This window comes from Peromyscus maniculatus, chromosome 7, assembly GCF_049852395.1.
Source record: "Peromyscus maniculatus bairdii isolate BWxNUB_F1_BW_parent chromosome 7, HU_Pman_BW_mat_3.1, whole genome shotgun sequence".
In the NCBI taxonomy this organism is placed as follows: domain Eukaryota; kingdom Metazoa; phylum Chordata; class Mammalia; order Rodentia; family Cricetidae; genus Peromyscus; species Peromyscus maniculatus.
The window spans coordinates 50,241,744-50,266,160 of record NC_134858.1 but is presented as its reverse complement, the minus strand read 5'-3'; the positions used below and the strand labels follow the sequence as shown (position 1 = coordinate 50,266,160).

Below are 24,417 nucleotides of genomic sequence, written 5' to 3'. Positions count from 1 at the left end.
CCTTCTAGGTTCCGCCACCACCCCCCCCCCCCAAAAAAAAAGGGAAAAAGAAAATGGTACCTTATTCAGGCATCTGGTATAGCACCTTCTATCTCTTTGACTGCTAGTCAGTAGGGAGGAAATTTCCAGCTCCTTTCCTGCTTGGTTTTTATATGTCTTACTACTGAATTATATGGTGTCTTTGGCAATAGGGTCTTATCCTTTAGTTCTTGTGGGCAACCAAAGGGACTAACAAGAATCTGTCATGTTTTGGAGGTCTCCCTGATCACAACTCCTACAGGAAACATGTCATATCTGTGGCAGGGAGTTTTTTTAATTTATTTTTATTTTTTGGTAACTCACTGCTTTTAGGAGCTGCATTATCTAGTTATGCAAGGTAAATACCCTTCACTTTTTCTTTGCATTTTTATTTGATTTACAGTATAGGTTCCCACGTCTTTTTCATACACTCTTTACTTTGACTAGTCTTCTCTACTCTTCTTCTCTTGTCTCCCCAGCTCTCCCACTCTCCTCTCACTTTAACCCTTTCCACTATTTATATTCCCCTTTCAACTTTACTTTTACCTGTGTAAAAGGCATCCTGAAGATGCCTTACCCCAAATATCTCCTTCTCAATTTCCTGCTTCCATAGGTACTCCAACTTAAACAAGCAAGAGTCAAAGTTAGGGTCTACATATAAAAGAGAACATGTGGTGCTTATCCTTCTGTTTTGGGGTTACATCACTCTAAGTTTTCCAAGTCCCATCAATTTGCCTGCAGATTTCATTGATCTTTTTAGCCGAATTAAATTTCATTGTGTTGTACCCTGCTTTTTCATTATTCATTTATCAGTTAATAAACATATAGAGTGCTTTCATTTTCCAGCTTTTGTGAATAAAGCAGCAATGACCATGGATGTACTGGTATCTCTGAAGTTATAGAGTCCTTTGGGTATATGTCCATAAGTGGTATAGCTAGGTCATATGCTAGCGTTATTTCTAATGTGTGTGCATGTGTTTTAAGAAAATTCCAGACTGATTTCCAAAGTGGCTGCACTAGTTTATATTCCCATCAACAGTATGTAATGTAAGGGTTCTCCCTTTTCCTGTATCCTAGCTACCTGTTGTTGTCATCTGTATTCTTGATGATCACTGTCTAACTAGGATGCAATCTTAAAGTAGTTTTAAGCTGCATTTCCCTAAAGATGTTGAATACTTCAAAAAGTGTTTCTTAGTCATTTTTATTTCTTCCTTTGAGATCTGTTTAATTCTGTAACCCATTTTTAAAATTGGATTATTTTCTTGGTGTTTAATTTTTTGAATTATCTGTATTCATGACACTAGTATTTTGTCAGATGTATAGCTGGCAATGATTTTCTGCCATTCTAAGGGCTGCTAATTTACTCAATTGACAGTTTCTTTTTCTGTATGGAGGGGTTTGTTTTGTTTTTGTTTTATGAGATCCTGTCTTTTGATTGTTGGTTTTATTTCTTGTACTTCTGTATTCCTATTTAGCGTCTACCTGAGCCTATGTATTGAAACATAACCCACTTTTTTAGTACTTTCCGAGTGTTTGGTCTTAAGTTATAATCATTTCCATTTGGAAGTTTTTTTTTTTTTTTTTTGTAAAAGGTGAGAGTTAAGGATTGAGTTTCATTGTCCTGCATATTGATATCCAGATTTCTCAACATCATATGTTGAATATGCTGTCCTTTCTCCAAGGTGTATCTTTTTTTTTTTTTTTTACATCTTTTCAAAAATTACATAGTTGAAATTGTGTGGAATTATATCTGGGTCCTCTATTCTATTACACTAATCTATATGTCTGTTTTTATGCCAGTCATGCTTTTTTTATTACTGTGGTTCTGTAATATATTTTGAAGTCAGGCATGATCATATTTTTCCGTATAGTCTTCTGTTTTTTTTTTTGTTTGTTTGTTTGTTTGTTTTGTTTTTTCAAGACAGGGTTTCTCTGTGTAGTTTTGGTGCCTGTCCTGGAATTCACTCTGTAGATCAGACTGGCCTCAAACTCACAGAGATTTGCCTGGTTCTGCTTCTGGAGTGCTGGGATCAAAGGCATGAGCCACTGCTGCCTAGCTAGTATTCTGTTTTTTGCTCTTAAAAACAACAACAACAACAGAAGAAAATCCCCGAAACAAACAAACCCAAACAATAACCAAACACTCTCCCACTTAAATATTTGTGTAGACTTCCTCATTGATTCTGATTCGATAAACTTTAAAAATGTCTGACCCCATCTCATGATCCTAATATAAATGTATTTTTTATACTGTTAAAATCCACAGAGGACTGGAGAAACCCACAATAACATTTGCAATAAATCACAAGTAAATGTATTTGCAAATGGGACACCACGGGAAATAAAGAGTGTGTAGTTATTCTAAGCAGTCTTATTAAATAAAAAACATGGAGCCACATATAGGAGTGAAAGCCTTAGAGATCAGAGAAGCCACCAGCCAACCTTAACTCACCAACTCTGCAGCTTCCAAATGTGTGTTACTTCCTGTCTTACCAGCGGCTTTATTGCCTTGCTGTTCTGCCCTCATTTTCACTTCCTTGTCACTGCCTGTCTCTACAGACCTCCAGGTCTCTATGGTTGGTACTGGGGTTGGTACTGGCATGTGTTACCAAGCTTGACTCTGTTCCCTAGTATGGCCTTGAACACACAGAGACCCTGCCTGCCAAGTGATCGGACTTAGGGCGTGCGCTACCACTGCCTGACTTCTATATTTACTTAAAATGGCTTGCTATTTCCTCTGATCTCCATGAAAACTTTATTTACTAACATACAAATAAAATATCACATTTCCTCTTTTTTGTCTAATAAAAATAAAAAACAATAAAGTTATAACTTCTTTTACTTCCATGGGAAAGTAAAGAGTAGAAAAAACTAAGACAGAAAAGTGAGATATGCAGGCTGTGCCTTCATGTTAAAGTTTATCTCTGACCTAGTAGATAGGACAGTTTCCTTATTTTCCCAGACATGCGTCTGTTCTAGTCAGCCTTACTCCTAACTATTCCCATGTTTAGGGATATTTCTACATGTACTTTTCTTTCCATCTTTCTGTCTATCACTCAGTATTCAAAGTTCATCTTACTCATGCCCTGCTTTTCATGAAGAAACATTCCTACATGCACTCTGAAATCAATTTTATGTACTTTGAAAAATGTTTTAATCTTAAAATCTGGTCAAATGGTATATTCCTTTATTCTCAGCCCCATCAGCTCTCCTGGAGGCCTTCCTGAGATGTTTGATTTTCCTGAATCTTTTTCAGGAACTTGTACAATTGAGATTAGACTGTAGTCAGTGAAATGAGAATGACCGGAGAGATAAAAGTCTCTTTCTATGTGCAAAAATTGATGAAGGAATAACCTTTTTTAAATAATCAGCATCTTCCAGTCTGGACTTTCTCAAGTTAGATACAGCTCTGAGGATAGCTTAGCCACTTTCTCAAGAAAAAGTAGACTTCTCACAGAATGTTCTCGTTTTGTACTTTCTTACCTCAAAGCACTACTCTGAGTCAGACCTTAACATAGTGCCATTACTCCTAACCTTGTATTTCATATCATAGTTTGAGAACCTCAAGGAGTCCCAAAACATGTCTATTAAAACATACTGTTCCTGTAAAACTGATTACCTAATTAATCACCCAATGTTACAATAATTTATGTTTATTTTTAACATAAATTTAGGATTGTGGTGCTAGTCACTTCAGTTTGGCAAATAGCAGGTATAGAAACAGAAAATCTCCCAAATACTTGGTGGTAGGTCTCTAGGCAGAGAGAAAAATGACCAGGACAATTAAAAACAAAAACAAAACAACAAAAAACCATGTGAAATAAGCAAAGATGAGTTTTCCGCATACCTAGAAGCAGTCTTTAATTTTTCATAAGTTTGAACTGAATATGTCTCATATATATGTACTACAAATTTAAATATACATGTAGGTGGTTTAGAACTAGAAAATACACACATTTTAAATTAAATTACACATGTTTTTTAATGAAGTATATTTGGGTCATATTCTTTCCTTCACTCAACTCCTCCCAGATTCTCCCTACCTCTTTACCCACCCAACTTCACCCTCACCCGAAATGAATAGTGAAAATCAAAACCAACCAACCAACAACAATAACAAAAATCCACAAAGATCAAAAAGCACAAAACCAAAAAGTGTAAAACAAACAAACAAACATGGAGTGTTGTTGTTTTTGTTCTTTTTATGGGGCCTGCCACCCAGCTCCCAAATAAATCTCACACGGAAGCTTATTCTTAATTATAAATGCCCCTGGCCTTAGCTTGGCTTGTTTCCAGCCAGCTTTTTCTTAACTTTAAATTATTCCATTTACCTTGGGCCTTGGGGCTTTTATCTTTCTCTATTCCTGTATACCTTTTCTTTCCTTTGTACTCTGTGTTTGGCTGGATGGCCGGGTGGCCAGGTGGCCGGGTAACTGACCCCTGAAGTTCTCCTCCTCCTTTGGCTATTTCTACTCTCTCAGATTTCTCCTTTTTATCCTCTCTGCCTGCCAGCCCCACCTATCCTTTCTCCTGCTTCACTATTGGCCATTCAGCTCTTTATTAGACCATCAGGTGTTTTAGACAGGCATAGTAACACAGCTTCACAGAGTTAAACAAATGCGACATAAAAGAATGCAATGCATCTTTGCATCATTAAACAAATGTTCCACAACATAAACAAATGTAACAGACCTTAAAATAATAGTCTACAACAATGGAGTCTGTTTTGTGTTGGCCAACTGCTCCTGGGCATGAGACCTTCCCTGGAATGTGGTTGATACACCCAGTGACACTCCATTGGAGAAAGTAGATTTTTCCCCTTTCCAGCAGGTATCAGTTGTAAATAACTTCTTGATTAGGGGTGAGCCTTATGTCTCTTGCCCGTCTCCATGCTGATTTTGTCTGGTTTGGACGTGTGCAGGTCTTGTGTGTTCTATCAGTTCATATGTGTATCAGCCCTGCTGTGTCTGGAATCCACTTTTGGCCTTTACAGTCTTTCTGCCTTCTTCTTCCAAATAGATCTCTGAGCCTTGAGGGGAAGGGTTGGATAGAGATACCTCATTTAGGACCGAGTACTCCAAAGTCACTCACTCTGCACTCTCTGAACACTGTTAATTCTGTGTTAATTACCAGCTTCTAATTACTGCAAGAAGATTCTCTGATGAGGGTTGAGCACTGATCAGTGGGCACAGCAGAAGTCACTAGGAATCATTTTGTTGTTGTGTTCCTTTAGCAGAGTAATAGTAGTAATAATAGTATTAGTAACGAGCCAGGGCTCATGGCCTGTTCTAGTCTTAGATTCATGGTCACTTTAGTAGTGTGAGGTATGGGATCCATTTCATACCCAGAGTGGGCCTTAAATTCAACTAAAACGTTGACGGTTACTCCCATAACCTTTGTAGCACTGCTGCACTAGTGTATTTGAAGGCAGGTCACTGTTGTAGGTCAAAGGGTTTGTAACTGGATGATAATGATGCTTTCTTTTCTCCTCTGGTAGTGTGCAAAGTACCTTTCAGTACCATGAATACTAGTCAATAGAGGTGAAGCTTCTAGATGGGCACCAGCTTAATTTCTCTGTTCGATAGCATAAGTAAGTGGTATCTTCAGCTTATCATTAAGTTGTGGAGAATGACCAATAGCCTTGGCAATAGCATATAATATTTATGGAGGTGTGTGGGGGGTGCTCTGTGGGGTCCCTTTAGCCAATGACTCAACAAGATGTAACCCATTCTTTTTTTTTTTTTTTTTTTTTTTGGTTTTTCGAGACAGGGTTTCTCTGTGTAGCTTTGCGCCTTTCCTGGGACTCACTTGGTAGTCCAGGCTGGCCTCGAACTCACAGAGATCCACCTGGCTCTGCCTCCCGAGTGCTGGGATTAAAGGTGTGCGCCACCACCGCCCGGCAATGTAACCCATTCTTGGCACTGGAGGTTTTACTTGGTGGCATAAGATGTCTAGTTGAGGAATTGTCTCCTTCACTATATGGTGACTCCATTTAAATTCTTATATATACATAAAATATTTTAGGAAGTTCTACAGTAATAGGTTTCCATATAGCTTTTCAAAATGCCCTTAGTGTTAGTTGTCCTTCCCCATATTTCCTCCTTTACCCTGCCCTCCCATCCCCTTCCCCATTTCATCCTATTCTAGTTCCTCCTTTATCACTGTATAGCACAGTATTTCATTTCTTCTTTCTTGAAATATCTCTTTCCTAGGGCCCTTATTAGCTACCTAACCTCTGGTTATTCTGATTGAAAGATGCATAGCATAGTAGTTCTTGTCATATATATTGTTGCTAGTTTGCTTTCTGTTGCTGTGATAAAATGCAGACTGAAAACAACTTGGGAAGGAAATTGTTTATTTGGCTCATAGTCTAACATCAAGGGAAGCAAAGACAGGAAACTCAAAGCAGGAACCTGGAAAAGTTAATGACAGACAAAAAATTTCATTCAAATATATACCATGGGTAAGTTAGCTATGATTTTCAGATATGTGCTTCAGAATGTGTTTCTCCCATGTAAACAAAATGTGTTTGTTGGTTTTGTCTTGCTAAATGAAAAATTATCTTGTACCCCTGTTCATAAAAGATGTTGTGGAAAACTGTAAAAGGTGGAATAGAGAATTTTAACACTTGGTCATTATTATACAAAGTGAATTTCATCAAATCCTAATTTCCTGGTATTAAAATTATAAACTAGTTCATTGATTTTTTTTGTTAAAAAAAGAAATACAAATAATACATTTAGACTACACACTTCATGTTTTGATGATAGTGGTACTGAGTAGTTTTATAATGAACAATAAGTCTGAAAGTTATAAAATAGTGAAGCTGGCATGTTTTGTTTGAGTTGTGTGTACATATATTTATGTGTGAGTGCACATTTGTGTATAGGTGTGCACATGTGTGCAGAGGCCACATTGTCTATCTCCCTAGATCACTCTCCAGCTTAGGTTTTGAGTTATAACCACAGAGGTTAGGTGGCTAGTAAGTTTTGAACTTGCTGATTGGTAGACTGGCTGTCCTTGCAGGGCTCACACTCAGGTCCTCAGGCTTGGGTAGTGAGCACTTGAGGCACTGAGCCGTTGCCACGGGCCCCTGTTGTTGTCTACATCTGTTCTGGGGTGTGCAGCTCTTAGGAGAAGAATCTTCAGAAGAATTTTAGGTGTCCATTATATTCTGAAATGAGAGTTACTAGTCTTTTTCTTAATTGCAAGCCATTGTTTATCACAGGCTAATGATGATGGTTTTTCTAATTTTAATGTGTTGTTCAGATCAGTTTTAAATTTGACAATTTAAGACTAAAATGAGTAAAGGAGCAGATTTAATAAAATATTATGACTGAATAACAAAGTTAATAGGATTCAGAAGGCAAAATATCTTAGAAAATGTTTTGCGCTTGTAGGCATATTGTTTTATAAAAATATTTTTCTGGTGAAGGCAACTATGTGATATTTCAGTGAAATAGTTGTGAAATTTGAAAGGAAGTTGAATTTTCCTGAAAAATTCTCATTTTGAGCAAGAAAAGCTCTTATTAATATAAGGAATGTTGAATGAATTGTCCCTTTTGGTTTTTAAGATTTATTTATTTTTACTTTATGTGTTTGCCTATATGTATGTAAGTGAGTCTCCATGGTGGTGCCAAATCTAGGTTTTCTATCAGAGAAGCAAGTGCTCTTAATCACTGAACCATCTCTCCAATATCCCCCTGGGCCCATCCCCTTTTATGGAAACTTCTTATTTATCCTAGATAATAATTTTATAGAAAAATTGGCTTTGTAGATGTTACTTATATTCTAAAGTGTATTTTAAATTATTTTTGCATTTTCAAAATTAAGTGACAAATGAAATTTTAGACAAATTGTAATGTAAGTTTAACTAGACTTGAAATAGGAACTTTGATTAACAGAAGTGACTATAGGCTAGTTAATTAAAGTATATATGTTGGAATTGGTTTTACAAAGCTCAAGACAGTAAAATTAGCTGCTTTGAAATGTATATGAGCATCTTAGCCAGTATAATACTCTGTAGGAACTTTTCCACAGTATAAAAACCATCTTGAAATGAATTACTTCTATTTAGTGTTTGCACATGGCTTATTTTCCTGTATTGTTTAGTTATATGGAGTTATGTCCAAATCTCCTTGGAATGTAAATGTGATGAGAACTTACTAGTTCTGTTATGTGTTGTTTTCTAAAAACTTCCTTGCAACTGATATTAAAAATTCAGTATTTTTTGTTGTTAAGTGTTATAAGGAGTTGAACACAAATTTAGCTTTAGACTATAAAAGAATTATATATTTTTGTTGATACTTCTTTTTATAAGATGCAAATAATAAGGCATGGAGACTCACTGTTATCATCAGAAATATATTTCAAGGGATAACAGTTTTCACTCCAAGTCCATTAGTTCTGGTTAAGAGCAAAGAAAATATCAAAGTTTCATTCTAGTAGAGCAGACACTCAGGCACCAGCTATACATGGTTCTGTTCTACCTGTCTTGCTTTCAGACTTAGAGACTATAGAGCAAATGTTAGCCTGCTGTCCAGAATACCACCTCCAATTCTCCCTTTGTGGCCTGAAACAAACCTTTGTGCACAAAAGAAAGTTAGTTACATCAATTTGACTTTAACTGCAGCTCACCATTTACTGAGCATGCCTAGAATGTTTTCCTATATCATATCACCCAAATTTAATTATCCAGAAAAGTGATCCAGAGCACTAATGTACACATTAATTGAAAATAACCTCAGGCAGGTCTGGAGAGAAAATATGCAGCTTGCAGCTCTTTCAGAGGATCAGTTCTTGGTTTCCAGTACCCACAAAGGGTTGTTCATAGTCTCTTGTAATTGCAGTTCCAGGAGACTCGACACCCTCTTTTGGCCTATATGGACCCACGTGTACGCACGCACGCACACAATGCGCAAAATAAAATCTAAGAGTAAAAAAACCCTCAAAACAGAATAAAAGTGACTTGCATAGATCTATTCAGCTATGACTTAATTTTTTTAATCAGAAGATATGTGTAAAAACATAGCTACCAAGAATAATGGCTGTAGACCAATTCTTGTTAGTTATGTATTCTCAAATGTATAGATATTAACTACAGTTGTTTATTTAAAAGACAAAATCTATTAACAGATATATGGTGAACCGAGCCTCAAAAATCTTCCCAGCTCCTTGATGATGCTTAGAACTTAAAGTTTTTCTTTATTTTTCCTGCGTCTTTGAGGTTCTGTATGCCTGCAGGAAAAATTTGGTTCTTCCCTTGGTATGTTACTGTGTTACTATGAGTACACACCACACAATACACTGATATATGTGTATTCATGTGAGTGTGCGGATTGGCATGTTACTGTGTTACTATGAGTATACACCACATAATACACTGATATATGTGTATTCATGTGAGTGTGCGGATTGGTATGTTACTGTGTTACTATGAGTACATACCACATAATACACTGATATATGTGTATTCATGTGAGTGTGCCGATTGGTGTGTTACTGTGTTACTATGAGTACCTACCACATGATACACTGATATATGTGTATTCATGTGAGTGTGCTGATTGGTGTGTTACTGTGTTACTATGAGTACCTACCACATGATACACTGATATATGTGTATTCATGTGAGGGTGCAGATTGGTATGTTACTGTGTTACTATGAGTACTTACCACATAATACACTGATATATGTGTATTCATGTGAGTGTGCCGATTGGTATCTGTCTAGCCACCTGTCTTCCTTGTTTAAACACTAAGATATATAGAATTTGAAATTACCACCTGATACTAGAATATAAAATGGAGTCAGGAGTTTACTGTTATAGCAATATCATAGTCTTTACCAGAATCATTGCCAGGTTCTCTTTAAAATTATATCCATGTTATAACTGATACCTGCTAAGAGACATTCAAGCCAGTTTGATAGCCTAATATCTTTGTTTGGTTGCTTGTCTAAGGAGGATAGATAATTTTGGAGTCCCTGCCTCTTCTTGCCAAATATGAAGGGCAATTGTAACCCTCTCATGAGGGTGGCATCATCCGACTTTGATTGGAAGACTTTTAAAAACTAAAAATCTTTGTTTTATTCTCCCTATTAACTTTGTCCTACAATTCATGGGAATGTGTTTAACCTCATTCACCACTGCCCCCACCCCAAGTTCTGCACATGTGTTTTCATGCTTGTGAGTGTTTGAAATCTGCAAAATAAGGATGCTAGCTTAGTATTTTTGTGTGTATTTAGTAAAAGGACATAAAACTTAACCAATTTTTAACATATAGCATGATAGTTTTAACTGCCATATTGTTAGGCAACAGATCACTAGACCCTTTTTGTCTTGCAAAATTGTACCCTAGACCCACTGACCATATCCTTTACCCCCATATTCCAGCTCTCTGGCATTATGGTTTGGATATAATGGTTCCCAAATGTTCATGTGTTGCAAACCCTCAGTGTAACAATGTTCAAAAGTGGGCCTTAAGAGAGTGATTGGACATTAGTCTCCAGTCTAGTGACTGGATTAATCCATTGAGTGTTTATAATTTGATGGACTATTGGGAGATGATGAAAACTTATGAATTTGGATAATAAAAATTTAGAGAGGATCAGTATAATGAAAACCGCAACAGAATATTCTGCTTCCTTGGAGGAGAGGATGTTCTATATAGACAGTCATACTTACATATTACAATATGCACAGAAAATGCTCAGTACAGAAGAACAACATTGTCAAGGTATTTTTGTACTTGTAAACTAGTGTCAGTGGTTAAATGGTTAAACAGCTTATGAAATACACCAGTGAAGGATATGGGCATATATATGATTTATATGTCATATAATATCAGCAAGTTTATTATGTCTTGATGATATATGGCTAAATAATAAAATTTCATAGATGAAATATCATCAGGAAAATGCAAGTATAATTACTTAGAAGACTATGTGCTCAAAATGTACAAAATGCATGCCTTACTGTTACTAGTGAATTCAGTTGACAGCAATACAACTAAAATAACAAAATTTTTATCACTGCCAAAAAGTAAAGGATAATTGTAATCATTCTAAGATATGAGATTGTGGTTTAATTACCAAGGTGAAATTTAGTTTTAGATTTTTGATTTTTATAATTCCTAATAATTTGGTTAATAGAGTCCCAATAATGACATTTTGAGAGATAAATGAGGTTGGGGGATGATGTTTGTCTCTCTAAAGAGAAGTAAAAGACGTGATTTTTGGATGAATTTGTGATATCTTGATTTTCTAGAGTACCTGAGCCATTCACATTTGAGAATCATAGCTCCAAGATTGATTCTCCAAATAGCTTACCTCTTACCTGCAAATATTTTACCTGTTAAAGTATGTTGTGCTCAGTTATTGATACTCTTGGAAAATTTGTATTTTCTCACAACTGTAATGCACATGTCATTACATCAGAGGCTGCCACAAAGTTGAACAGAGTTGGTTGATATGTAGTAGATAAAATGGTCTTATTTCCTGCAGGTTCAAGTTAGTCAGAAGGTAGTCAGCCTAGTACTTCTCTCAGAAGTATCACATGCTGGTGACCTCATTCACACCTGATATGGTGCCAGAATGAAGTAAGGATGCATTTTTTTTTTCTTTTTGGTTTTTCGAGACAGGGTTTCTCTGTGTAGCTTTGCGCCTTTCCTGGAGCTCACTTGGTAGCCCAGGCTGGCCTCGAACTCACAGAGATCCGCCTGCCTCTGCCTCCCGAGTGCTGGGATTAAAGGCGTGCGCCACCAACGCCCGGCTGACAGGGTTTCTTTATATATATATATATATTATTTTACAATACCATTCAGTTCTACATATCAGCCATGGGTTCCCCTATTCTCCCCCCTCCCACCCCCTCCCCTTACCCCCAGCCCACCCTCCATTCCCACCTCCTCCAGGACAAGTCCTCCCCCGAGGACTGTGATCAACTTGGTAGACTCAGTCCAGGGAGGTCCAGTCCCTTCCTCTCAGACTGAGCCAAGTGTCCCTGCATAAGTTCCAGGTTTCAAACAGCCAACTCATGCAATGAGCACAGGACTTGGTCCCACTGCCTAGTTGCCTCCCAACCTGATCAAGCCAATCAACTGTCTCACCTATTCAGAGGGCCTGATCCAGCTGGGGGCCCCTCAGCCTATGGTTCATAGTTCATGTGTTTCCATTCATTTGGCTATTTTTTTTTAAATAATTGAGTAAAACTGAAATTTATTATATGCCACAGTCGTCCTAGGGACCTCCATGCTATATATATATAGCCTCTATGGTTCTATGGGTTGTGGTCTGATTGTTCTTTATTTTATATCTAGAATCCACTTATGAGTGAGTACATACCATAACTGTCTTTCTGGGTTTGGGTTACCTCACTCAGGATGATTTTTTCTAGTTCCATCCATTTGCCTGCAAATTTCATGCTTTCATTGTTTTTCTCTGCTGAGTAGTACTCCATTGTATATATGTACCACATTTTTTTCATCCATTCTTCCGTTGATGGGCATCTAGGTTGTTTCCAGGTTCTGGCTATTACAAATAGTGCTGCTGTGAACATAGCTGAGCATGTATCTTTATGGTATGAATCAGCATTCCTTGGGTATATGCCCAAGAGTGGGATGGCTGGGTCTTGGGGTAGTTCGATTCCTAATTTTCTGAGAAACCGCCATACTGATTTCCACAGTGGTTGTACAAGTTTACATTCCCACCAACAGTGGAGGAGTGTTCCCTTTGCTCCACATCCTCTCCAACATTGGTTGTCATTGGTGTTTTTGATCGTAGCCATTCTAACAGGTGTAAGGTGATATCTCAGAGTCGTTTTGATTTGCATTTCTCTGATGATTAAGGATGTTGAGCATTTCTTTAAATGTCTTTCAGCTATTTGTAGTTCTTGTTTTGTGAATTCTCTGTTTAGCTCTTTAGCCCATTTTTTAATTGGACTGTTCAGTACTTTGATGTCTAGTTTCTTGAGTTCTTTATATATTGTGGAGATCAATCCTCTGTCAGATGTGGGGTTGGTGAAGATCTTTTCCCAATCTGTTGGCTGTCTTTTTGTCTTATTGACTGTGTCTTTTGCCCTGCAAAAGCTTCTCAGTTTCGAGAGGTCCCATTTATTAATTGTTGTGCTCAGGGTCTGTACTGTTGGGAGACAGGGTTTCTCTGTGTAGCTTTGCGCCTTTCCTGGGACTCACTTGGTAGCCCAGGCTGGCCTCGAACTCACAGAGATCCGCCTGCCTCTGCCTCCCGAGTGCTGGGATTAAAGGCGTGCGCCACCACTGCCCGGCCTAGGATGCATATTTTACAGATGAATGTAATGCCTGATACTATGAGCTTGGTTCTGAAGGGGTTGACACTGTGTACTTCTGTGTGTGTTTTAATCTTAATTACTCTTGAAGGAAGCTACCAAAATAGTGTTGAATATGTTTCAGACATGAAAGGCTTAGGTTTTTAATTTCCAGTTCTCATGGTAGCTTCCTCTTTTCTTTTTTAATCCATGTTGGCCTACCTCAAGTTCCTAATCCTCAGAAATATGCTGTCATTCCTTTTTTCTCAGCATTATTATTCGGAAAGTATTTTTATTATGCTTGCTTTACCATGTGAGATTATAAATTATTTGACTTTTCTCATAGGCATTTCTTACCATTACTTTTAATCGTGGAATAAAATTGATGACAACTTCTGTTAGATTTTAAAACTGTTTACAGAGATCTCAGGAGTATATTGCATAGGGGGATTTCCATACTTCTTCATTTCTTAATAAAGAGAAGGAAGGGAATATGCATATGGTAGAAGCGTATATAATCTCTAGTTAGGAGAGCTAGGAACATGTATGTCTCCATCATTATGCATTCAAAGCAACGAAAAGAGAAAGGGCCTAGAGTAAGAGGAAGTGCCTTCCTAGGAAGGAACCTAATAACTGCACCACTGTGTTGGGATTGCTTTGTGATATTAAGCTTTACCTGTGAGTGCTAAATGTGACTAATACAGATGTTGTGAAGCCATTTCCTGGAGGGAAGAGAGAAGATCCCAAGACTCAAAAAGTAAACAAAACTCACAAGATTCAAAGTGAGTCACTCTTCCCCACCCCCTAATGCATACAGCGATCAATTAGAGGATATTCTGCACCTTAGCAGGGAGCTCCAGGGATGCAGCTTTCTGCAACTCTTTTTCTTTTTCTTTTATTATTATTTTTTTAATTTTATAATTTAATTTAATTTTACATATCAGCCACGGATTCCCCTGTCCTCCCTCCTCCTGCCCTCTCCCCAACCTACCCCCATTCCCATCTCCTCCAGGGCAAAGACTCCTTTGGGGATTCAGCTCAGCCTGGTAGATTCAGTCCAGACAGGTCCAGCCCCCTTCTCCCTTCACCCAGGCTGAGCAAAGTGTCCCAACATAGGCCCCAGGCTCCAAAAAAAAAAAAACAGTTCATGCACTGAGAACAGGTCCCACTACTTGGATGCCTCCCAAACAGATCAAGCTAATCAACTGTCTCACTTACCAGAGGGCCTGATCCAGTTGGGGGCTCCTTAGCTATTGGTTCATAGTTCATGTGTTTCCACTGGTTTGGCTATTTGTCCCTGTGCTTTTTCCAATCATGGTCTCAACAACTCTCGCTCATACAAACCCTCCTCTTTCTCACTGATTGGACTCCCGGAGCTCCACCTGGGGTCTGGCCGTGGATCTCGGCATCCACTTCCATCAGTCATTGGATGAGAGAGAGTTCCGCCACGACAGTTAGGGGGTTTGGCCATCCCATCACCAGAGTAGGTCAGTTCGGGCTTTCTCTCACCCATTGCCAGTAGTCTATTGTGGAGGTATCTTTGTGGATTTCTGGGGACCTCTCTAGCACTTTGCTTCTTCTGGCTCAATCAATTAGCGCGCGGTACTTTATATGACTTTTACCCATGCTGGGATGAACTTTTTGGTAATGTAGCTGCCTTTGAGTTGTCTCCTCCTACAAGTAACCCCTCATCTGTGCTGTTGTAATTCCAGGAAAATTACTGGTTTACTGAACTGGACTTGGGTGGAATAGCTATTTTGGCCTGTCACCAGTGCCCTGTCTGGAGTGAATAGGCAGGTGTTCTGTTCTTTCCAGAAGTCACACAGCAGTAGATATTTTGATTCTTCAGAAATTTGAAAATATGTCAGCTCAGGATTTCAGGTCCTGTTGGCCTTTCTAGAATTTTTAACAGTCCTCTTATTTCCTTTCTGTTACGTGAAAACATTACTACTTTGATCATTTGTTGAGAATCTGCATTGACTACCAACCTTTGTGCAGGGCACTTGATATTATTTTCTCGTTAGTCTATAGACTCCTTTATTAGACATTAATACTGTTTCAATTCCCAGACAATAAGCTCTGTAGAAAGGGTGTGAGTTACCTGAAGTAAAGCTGCACAGCTGCAAGGGTAGAGTCAATGTTTAATAAGTCTCTCAGTGACCACTGCTGTTCCTCTGTGTTCTCCATACACATGCTCCGATTTGTTCCACATGGCTATCAGGTTGTTAATGGGAAAATGCCTGGGTAAGGGACCCAGCGTCAGTTAAAATCCAGCTGGCCTTCTGCTTCTTAGGCTGTGAACTATAGCAAGGGACTCTACCTGCTTGGAGAAGGGCTGGGCAATACTTTTTCTAATTATGTTTCTGGTTTCAACCTTGTACTACACAATCTGTGTCCTTTGTCTTTGCTCATGCTATTTATGGCATCTTTCAAAACACACTTTTAGGGACTTCTCTGGGTGTCCCAATCCCTGTCTTGTTTTGTTAACCATAATTTAAATGATGTTTCTCACAGGAAGCTTGTCTTCTTATCTGCCACTACCCCAGTCCCAGTGCCAGATATAGCCCTCCACTAGCTAAACTTCCATAGCATTTCAGTTATAAATAACCCGTAGAACATGTATTAATCTCTTCCTTACATTAGAATTATATATGTACATTACAGACTGTTAATGGAGAAGCATGTTTTAGAGCATGGGCCAGACTTTTCCAGACTCAGTTACTATGTATTCGTATGTGTTTATTGTATATAGGAAGCACTCAGTAAATAGTTACTATATAACTAATTTAGAAGCTGGTTGTGGTCTGTTTTTCTATAGCAAGTAAGATTTGATCATGCATTTCTTTCTAATATTTATGTTAGAAGACATTCATATGTTTCAAAGTTTATCTTTCATATCTATAACTAGCTTTTTATTGTAGTATTTATTTCCAAGCCTAAAACTATAAAAAATGTGTAAGATCTATATCCATCTTCAGAGATATTTCATCAACATATTAGAGTACGGTTTTTCAGTTTGTGACTCTTTTGTGGATGTTGGAATTTTTCCACAAATAAAAGCTTCAGGAATCATCTCTGTTCAAACTAGAGTAAACTAGAAACTCAAATATATTGTAGCAATCTTAAATTACTTTACTAGTTACTAAGCAAGTACTAAGTATATTTTTTCCCTCTAGTTCTATCTGCTTTATAAACAAAAGGGAAAATAAATTTGCCAGTCATCAAAAACACCTGAAAGACACAAAAGTCTCATTAGGAATAATCAAAATATTAGGGATTTTAATATATGTCATTCTGGAATTGTATTCTAAGTGACTTGAAATGTGTCAGGAGATAATGTTGGGTTCTGAGGGGAAAAAAACCTAAGCAAAACTATGTGGCAGTTTTTAATGAAAGGATAAACTTAAATAGCTAGTAGGTTTAAAGACAGCTTAATTTATGTTTTGGGAGGCAGGGGTGAGGCTGTGGAGAGGAAAGAGAGGAGAGAAACTGGGAGACAGTGAACACAAGAGAACTGTATTTGCCTTTAATGTAGATAGACACCGTTCACAGTGTCAGGCTTCCTCCCTGATGATGTGTCTGGCCTCATCTTCCAGCTGTGCTCTCTGACGTGAGCAGTTGTCTAGAATCAAGAGTGAAAGTCTCTAATCAAAATATATTGGAAAGGGTATGATCCACCAGAGTTTTTCTTTTAACACTGCAGACAGTAACATAACTCTAGATTCTTAACATAAAAAGATAGGTTTTAGAAAGAGAACACTGTTCAAACTCCAGCATGTTTGTAAGGCAGCTTCACAGTATTTCCTATACTGCTTTCTTAGACTATATTTAAGGATTCATATTTATTTATGGATCTGATATGTACATCTATGTTTTATGTTTATTAACTTTCAAATAAATCTGTACCTCTTTTAGTCATGTTTTCTGTGCCTTTTTTAGTCACTTGTCAGGGTGAATGTTACTATAACTCATGGGGTTTGCACCTAAGTACTAACATTAAACTAACCCCTAGTGACTTATCGGTATACCCATTGTTTAGTGTATCTTTCAGCCATCCTCTGAGCTACTTCTTTTTGCAGTAGATGGCATTTACAGAGACCCACAAGTACCCAAAATACAAAAAATAAGAGACAGTGGAGTACCCAGTCCTAAATGGGACATCTATATCACACTCCTTTCTCCCAAACTCAGGGACCAGTGCAAAGCAGGGATGGAAAGATTACTAGAGTCTGAGACAGTCAGTAACTATAGTGAAACAGTGTTTTCTGAACACAACAGGACATTTACATATGTGAACTCACAGTGGTTGTGACAGTGAGCTAGTTGTGCAAGCTCAAGTTAGATAATACCCCAGCATGGAGTGGGAGGTAGGTCGGCACAAGGTCTCACCCCTAGTGAGGAGTGATTAGCATTTGGTAGCTGGTGGGGAAGTGGGAGTCCATTTTCTTTAAGGGTGTGGTCCTTGGTAGGTCACACTTAAGAGTTTAACACAAATTGGACTTGAGGTGTGAAAAAAACAGTTGTGTGGGTAGAGGGAAAGAGTGAGAGTAGGTGAGTGGGTGAATATAATCAAAATACATTTGCATAATTCTTAGAATCCAAAAAGTTATAAATGATAATAGACATTAAAGATTTTTTTTTAAAAAAGAAACTTAATGCATGGGATTTGTTAGAGTATTAAAAATTACAGGCTATTAAAGTAATTCCTCTGTTTCTTAACTACTTATCTGTGAGAGGACAGATTGTCTTCTTATACTTTAGGAACAGTAACACATTGTAGCAGATTGGATGCAGCTAGCCACTTGTAACTTGGAAAAGTATAAAGCAGTGTTCTTTGATTTTTTCTTTTTGGAAAAAAGTATAGGTTTTTTTTTTTTTGTAAAAATGTACCTTTTATGTTAATACATAACTAACTATTTTAACTTCTAATATAACATGCCAGTATCTATTTTCTTCACATTAGCAGGAATTCTTTTTGATCTTTAGTTCTACTTAAGTATGAAGATGACTGAGACCAAACAAATTGATAACTTCTTATAGCTAATTCTGCCTTCATCTTCAGACAGCATATTCCTTTATGAGCAACAGACTGGAAAGTTGTGAATGGCACACCTAACTTCTGCTGCTATCTTTATTTCCAAATAAGTGATAATAGTTTGCCATGGCTGTACTGCGCTGCTTCTAATGACACATTCCCTTCCCTTCCCTCCTGATGTATGTTCAGACCTTTTATTGTTCCCAGGAAGCTTTCTTAAGAAAAACACTGGGGACTTTTGCAGAAGTGGTCAATCCTTACCTTCTTAACTGGTTCCTCATTTTCTTATATTCAAAGATTGTTGAGAGAGCCATTCATATGTGCAAGAGGATTTCTGCAGTGGCTTGAGCTTGTGCGGTTGTTTTTATGCTATTGAGTAGGGATTCTGTTTCTGGGAAATCATTAATCACTTGAATAAAAAAATCATTAGGTTTGTCATACTTGATCTGAAAAAGATTTATAAAGATGTTAGCCAAAGGAAACTTATTTAGATTTCAAATTTGAATCCTATTTATGTTTTTTTGTTCAGTTCAGAGTCCATGTAACAGGTGGCCAAACTAAACTTCCAGAAATCAATTTTAGACAAATTTTAGATGCTCATGCTTTGACTGTGTGGTCGCTCCCTCTTGCGTCATTTTGTCCTTCCCACTCTCTGCCTGTGGCACCTCTTTTCCCTCTCTCCATCCTCTGCTCCCCTAATGTTCTTAGCCACATTGTGTCTGCACTTAAATTCCAGGGATAAAAAGAAGTTTCTTGCAGATGTGATTGCATTTTAAAATTTAGGCTTTTGTAATCATAAAAATTTAGGCTTTTGTAATCATAAAAATCAGACAAATATGTTCTCACTTCTGGTCTTTGATATTTCCAACTAATATTTTTGGTAGTTTTGAAATGTGTGTGTGTGTGTGTGTGTGTGTGTGTGTGTGTGTGTGTGTGTGTGTGTGTAGATAAGAGTAATGAGACAACTTGGTATTTTGTTTTGTTTTGTTTTGTTTGTTTTGATAATTGAATTACATGGAAAAAGTAAAACCAATAACTTCTCCCTGTAGCAAGTTAAACAAGCTCAATAGAAATATAATTTCTGGCTTATATTTTTTGTAATTTTGAAATAAAATAATACAGTCTTTGCAGATGTTGAAGTTCTTGAAGTCTTGTTTCGAGGCCTTTATAATGAAGTCTCTCATTTAGGAATATCAGAGGAATATTCTATTTGAATCTATCATGAAACATGACTATTATCAGATAACTTCTTATATCATGATTCTCTGTGTTGTCTTAGGCTAGAGATGAAGAGGAAGCCTTTCTGGACTGGAGTGATGAAGATGAGGGTGGGTTTGATCCCAGCACACTTCCAGATCCAGATAAGTACAGAAGTTCTGAAGACTCTGAGAGTGAAGATATAAAACCTCATCAGATAAGGTATGTTCTTCACTTAGTGAGTGTCATGAAATACAAATTTCACACATAGCTTCCTCCTATCGTAATGAATTCAGTGACTACTGAACTATTACTTCAAGAGTTTTTTTTAAACCTTTAATGTCCTATAAAATCTCCTTTTACTTGTTTTGCATGTATCTCATACTCTTCTGATCATTTCAAGGACTTTGATTAATATTACATTTGTAATTCCTGTTATCATATATAACTGGTACATGAATTCTGTTTTCTTATTCTTTCCCTTTTTTCTCCTCCTTCATTCTTAATCTTTTATACTTGAGTAGTTTATAAAGTAAAGTAAGTTCAAACAGGTGGGGTTTTATTTTCATCAACTCTTGGTGGATTTTGATGAAAAAATTATTGCTGAAAACCTGGGTGTGGTGGTACATACCTGTATGGTACATACCACCACTTTAGAGACTGAGAAAGGAGATTCACCATAAGTGAAAGACCATCTTGGGCTATACAAGTGAAGTGAGATCATGTCTTTAAAAAAAAAAAGAAAAGAAAAAAAACAAAGGGTCTGTGAGGTAGGTCAGCAGATAAAGGTACTCGCAGTCAAGTTTGATCCCAGAGAATTACATGGTAGAATGGGAGAACTGACTCCAGTAAGTTGTCTTCTGACTTTGTGCTGTACAGTTCAGAGACTAATCTACAATATTATCTTAGGTATGCCTCTTTAAGGCAGCCAGATGAAGTTCCTAATAGAAGAGTCCCAAGCAGGGTAAAGTATCGCCTTGGGCAGGACTTCCAAGTGAAAGGACAAATAGCAACACATGGTGATAACGTCATCAGATCTGCCCCTCACAGTGTCCACAGAAACTGACTGGGAGGGGTGAGCAGTAAAGCTGGAGTTCCCAACTGCGTTTTCTCTCCATGGATGAGCTTCTCAGGGCAGAACTTGTCACTCCTCTTTCCACTGCAGGCATTTTTGTGTCAAGGTGTACACACTAGTAGCCTACCTCTGTTGGCCTCTGTTTATCTTCTAGCTGTTCTCAAGGGCGCAGTGTTTTTACTCTTGGCCTTTGCTGTCAGCCCTCCTTTGCTGTCACAGAGTTGGTTTGGGTGCCCATCCCAGATGAGGAGTCTTGGAGGACTCTTGAATAGTCTCCGATGTACCAACAGTCTTGCAATATAATGTATATTACAGGCCTCCACACATGAGCACACCCTCCCTCTGCAATCTCCCACACAAATGAATGAATGAGTGAATACATAAACAAACATAATTTTTTTAAAAATCAAAAGTCTCTGAAGTTTAAAAGAGGAAGTTACACTTTGACATTTTTTTCATATCAGCAAATAAAACAATAGAAATTTTCTATGTAAACAGCCAAATTCTTTCCATTTAAAACCTGTTCATTTGACTGTCTATTATCTATTTACCTGTATGCCAAAATTAAGTGAAATGTGGTAAATTGAATATTGGTGTGACTTACTCAGCATTTTTTTCCCTAGAGTGCTGTGTATTATAATAAGCTTATATTGAGTTTTAAGCTTCATGGTTTTTCTAAATCACTGAATAGAAGTTAGATAGCAATGACAGATAAAGTTAATATTCTTGATGTGAAGACAGTCAATGGTTGATGGAACCTTTAGATGCTAGCCCAGGGAGTCTAGAGTTGAAGTAATAGGCCACAGAAAACAGTAATTTGCTTTTTTTTTTTTTGGTTTTTCGAGACAGGGTTTCTCTGCGTAGCTTTGCGCCTTTCCTGGGACTCACTTGGTAGCCCAGGCTGGCCTCGAACTCACAGAGATCCGCCTGCCTCTGCCTCCCGAGTGCTGGGATTAAAGGCGTGCGCCACCACCGCCCGGCTTCAGTAATTTGTTTTTAAACAAGAACAACACTTTGCAAAATTCTCAAAAAGATTATCTTCTTGGAAAAACATGCTGTAGAGAGACACTGGGTTAGTCTTTATTCAAACTGTGTGCTTATTGATAAAAGGAGAAATTTACTTATTTAAATGTACTGATGCCAGAAACTTCAGGGACTTGCTTTTGGGCAACTAGCTAGTACATATACCCACATTTTATAGTGTTTCCAGATGCTAAATGACAGGCATATTAGTTTTACTAGTGCAAAACCACCAAGGGTAAAATAGTTTCATCAGGCTTTAGAAAAATATGTAGATTTTGTGCTGTAAGAGTAAATGATTTAGTTCAGGCTGTGTTCCTGATATTAGAAGTGACTTCTGAAAGTAAATCTGTGCACACTGCTTCAGAAAGTTCCTTGGTGCTTGGGTGTAACAGTCTGAATGGTTCACATGTTACCTTAATGTTCTTGTAGAAGGGACCCCACCAAGAGGTGTATGGGATCTCGCTTTTGATAGATGTAGTTTGGTTTACAGCATGACTTCAGCGGTTTCTGTGTAATTTAACTCTGAGAGAGAGGGTCATTTGGTTCTTACAGTTTGTTCTGCAGTCATGTTTTGTGTGGTTGTTTGACACTGCTTTAAAAGATAGACTAAACCTTCCAAGGATCAGCAGTCCTTCTCTATCTGATTCATGGATTTTTCCCCTCCCCCCTTTTTTGTCTACTCTAAGAGACAGCTTGGTAAAATAATTTTGTCAGGATTTTTTAAAATTACATACATGTTTGTGCCATTAGAGTAAGTGATTTGGGATCAGTTTCTCAGTCATTTATCAAAAGATATTGTGTTTCATGTTTCTGTCATTGCTACCTGTATAGAAGCATTTCCTATTACAGCTAATGTGATTTGTTCTCTAATAATCTCATATTAGTTTTTATAATAGCTTTATCCTCTTAATTATCTTTCAGAGAGCCTGACTTTACACAATTCCTTTTTATAGGAACCCTTGCAGATCCAGCTTCTGTTTTCATTGTTGTTATTGATGACATGAGTATTGAGGCCCTGAAATACTTCAGTTTCTTAATTGATTGGTGATAAACTTATAAGAGGCTATATACTTGGTCCTAAGAATAATGCATAAAACAACAGAATTTACATGATTAGAAGAAGCTAGGAGCAGATAGTACAATAATAAAGGAGATAGAGTATTGAAAGTATTTTAAGAGTATTAAAAAGTATTGAAAGAGTATTAAAGCATTTTAATTTAATGTGGGGGATTCAGATGGAAGATAGTTAAGTATTACATGAAAATTAAGACAAGTTTAATTTCTGGGGCAGCCTAGTTAACTCTGGAAGGTTCAAGTTGCTCAGCTTGTCTCAAGCTAATGAAATATTCTTTATTGAAGGGAAGACTTTATTGCTAGCATGAGGATTTTATTCCATCAATATATTCAAGAGTTCCCTATTAATCGTGTGTGTGTTTGTGTGTCTGTGTGTGTGTGTGTGTGTGTGTTTTTGCATGTGTGAACACATGTAGTCCAGCCTTCTCTTCTTATAGATAAAGAAACAAAACCTTTAAGGGATGGAATTATTTATGTCCATGATCACAGAAAATACTAGTGTAAATGAAACACTGATTCCCTAGTTTTACTACTTCAGTCCCATAACATGGGACTGTCGTGACCTGTCGAGAAGTTGGTCAGGAAAACTGAAGACACATTTGATGATACTTGACTGAAGACCTGGGTCCATGTACTGACTAGCTTTAGGATTGTTGGTTTTCTGGTTCAGGCAATACAGTGTTTGGGACAGTGGGGGCTATAGGTATTAACACTGTGTGTGGTCACCAGGAGTAGCACATCCCCAGCCTCTGAGTTGAGACCAAAACTGTCTTTAGCTATTGCTAGGTGCTGCTTGGGGGTTGGGTAGGGGTGTTTATAGTAGTTCAGAATCACTGGACTGTGTAGAAATTTGTCTACAGGACTAGACTTTGGTTGGCAGATCCATACCACTGGTGTTTTATGTCCTTATGGGAGATATGTTTAATTTATATTTCTTTTCAAGTAGCCCAAGTCATGTTTCTCAACATATCCTCTATCAGTCAAGTGGAATTGATACACAATGTAAACCCTATTTATCATTCCTAGACTAGAAAGCAGGGTTTATTATAAGGTACAAATAGTAGTCTATATTTAGCTAAAGTATTCAGAAGACTAAAGATAGTAAATTTAATAGTAATAATTTCTGAAGCTACTACTGTTTTTAGAAATAATGTAGCCACAGGTGTCCTATGTTGTTCCAGTTGGGCTTCATCTTGTCTTTGCCTGTTGCCGACTTGATGGTTTACTAAGCTTTTGTGCTGCCAGCTCTTGGGTGTTCTCCTTGCATGTTTACAGATTTACTTGCTGTGCTCTTTCTGGGCTCCACCAAATATCAGCAATTCTCATGCTGATCTGGTTATCATGACTCTCAGAAGCTTATTTTTTGGATATAAACTTGGTGCTTCCGAAGATGAGTTCAGTCTTAAGGGACTCGATAGAGCAATTAGAAAATATCAGTTAGTCTTGAACTAGTATGAATTGGTTTCATTTGAAAGTTTCCTGTGCTTTGTTGCTGCTCATAAATATTCATTGTAAGTAACACTTTTGTCTTTCTACATGGAAAGACACTTTGTCAGTAGGAAGAAGGCAGAAGCTGAGCCAGATTTAGTGAAGAATGACTGAATCTGTGGTCAGTAGTTCTTCCCCAGGGAGATCTGCCAGGATTTTAAAGTTTCTACTTCTGTCCTTCTTCTCAGGTCATTGCACAGCTGCAGGAGAATTCGAACTATCCT

General features: G+C 37.6%; 1 protein-coding gene across 1 annotated transcript in view; it reads left to right on the top strand.

The window, feature by feature from the left end:
- The window catches only part of Ddx10 (DEAD-box helicase 10), a 178,584-nt gene that overhangs the window by 139,944 nt on the left and 14,223 nt on the right, over positions 1 to 24,417 (top strand). The window contains exon 17 of the mRNA XM_042280937.2: positions 19,616 to 19,755. Coding sequence (XP_042136871.2) covers positions 19,616 to 19,755 — 140 coding nt within the window. The remainder of the gene's footprint in view (positions 1 to 19,615; positions 19,756 to 24,417) is intronic.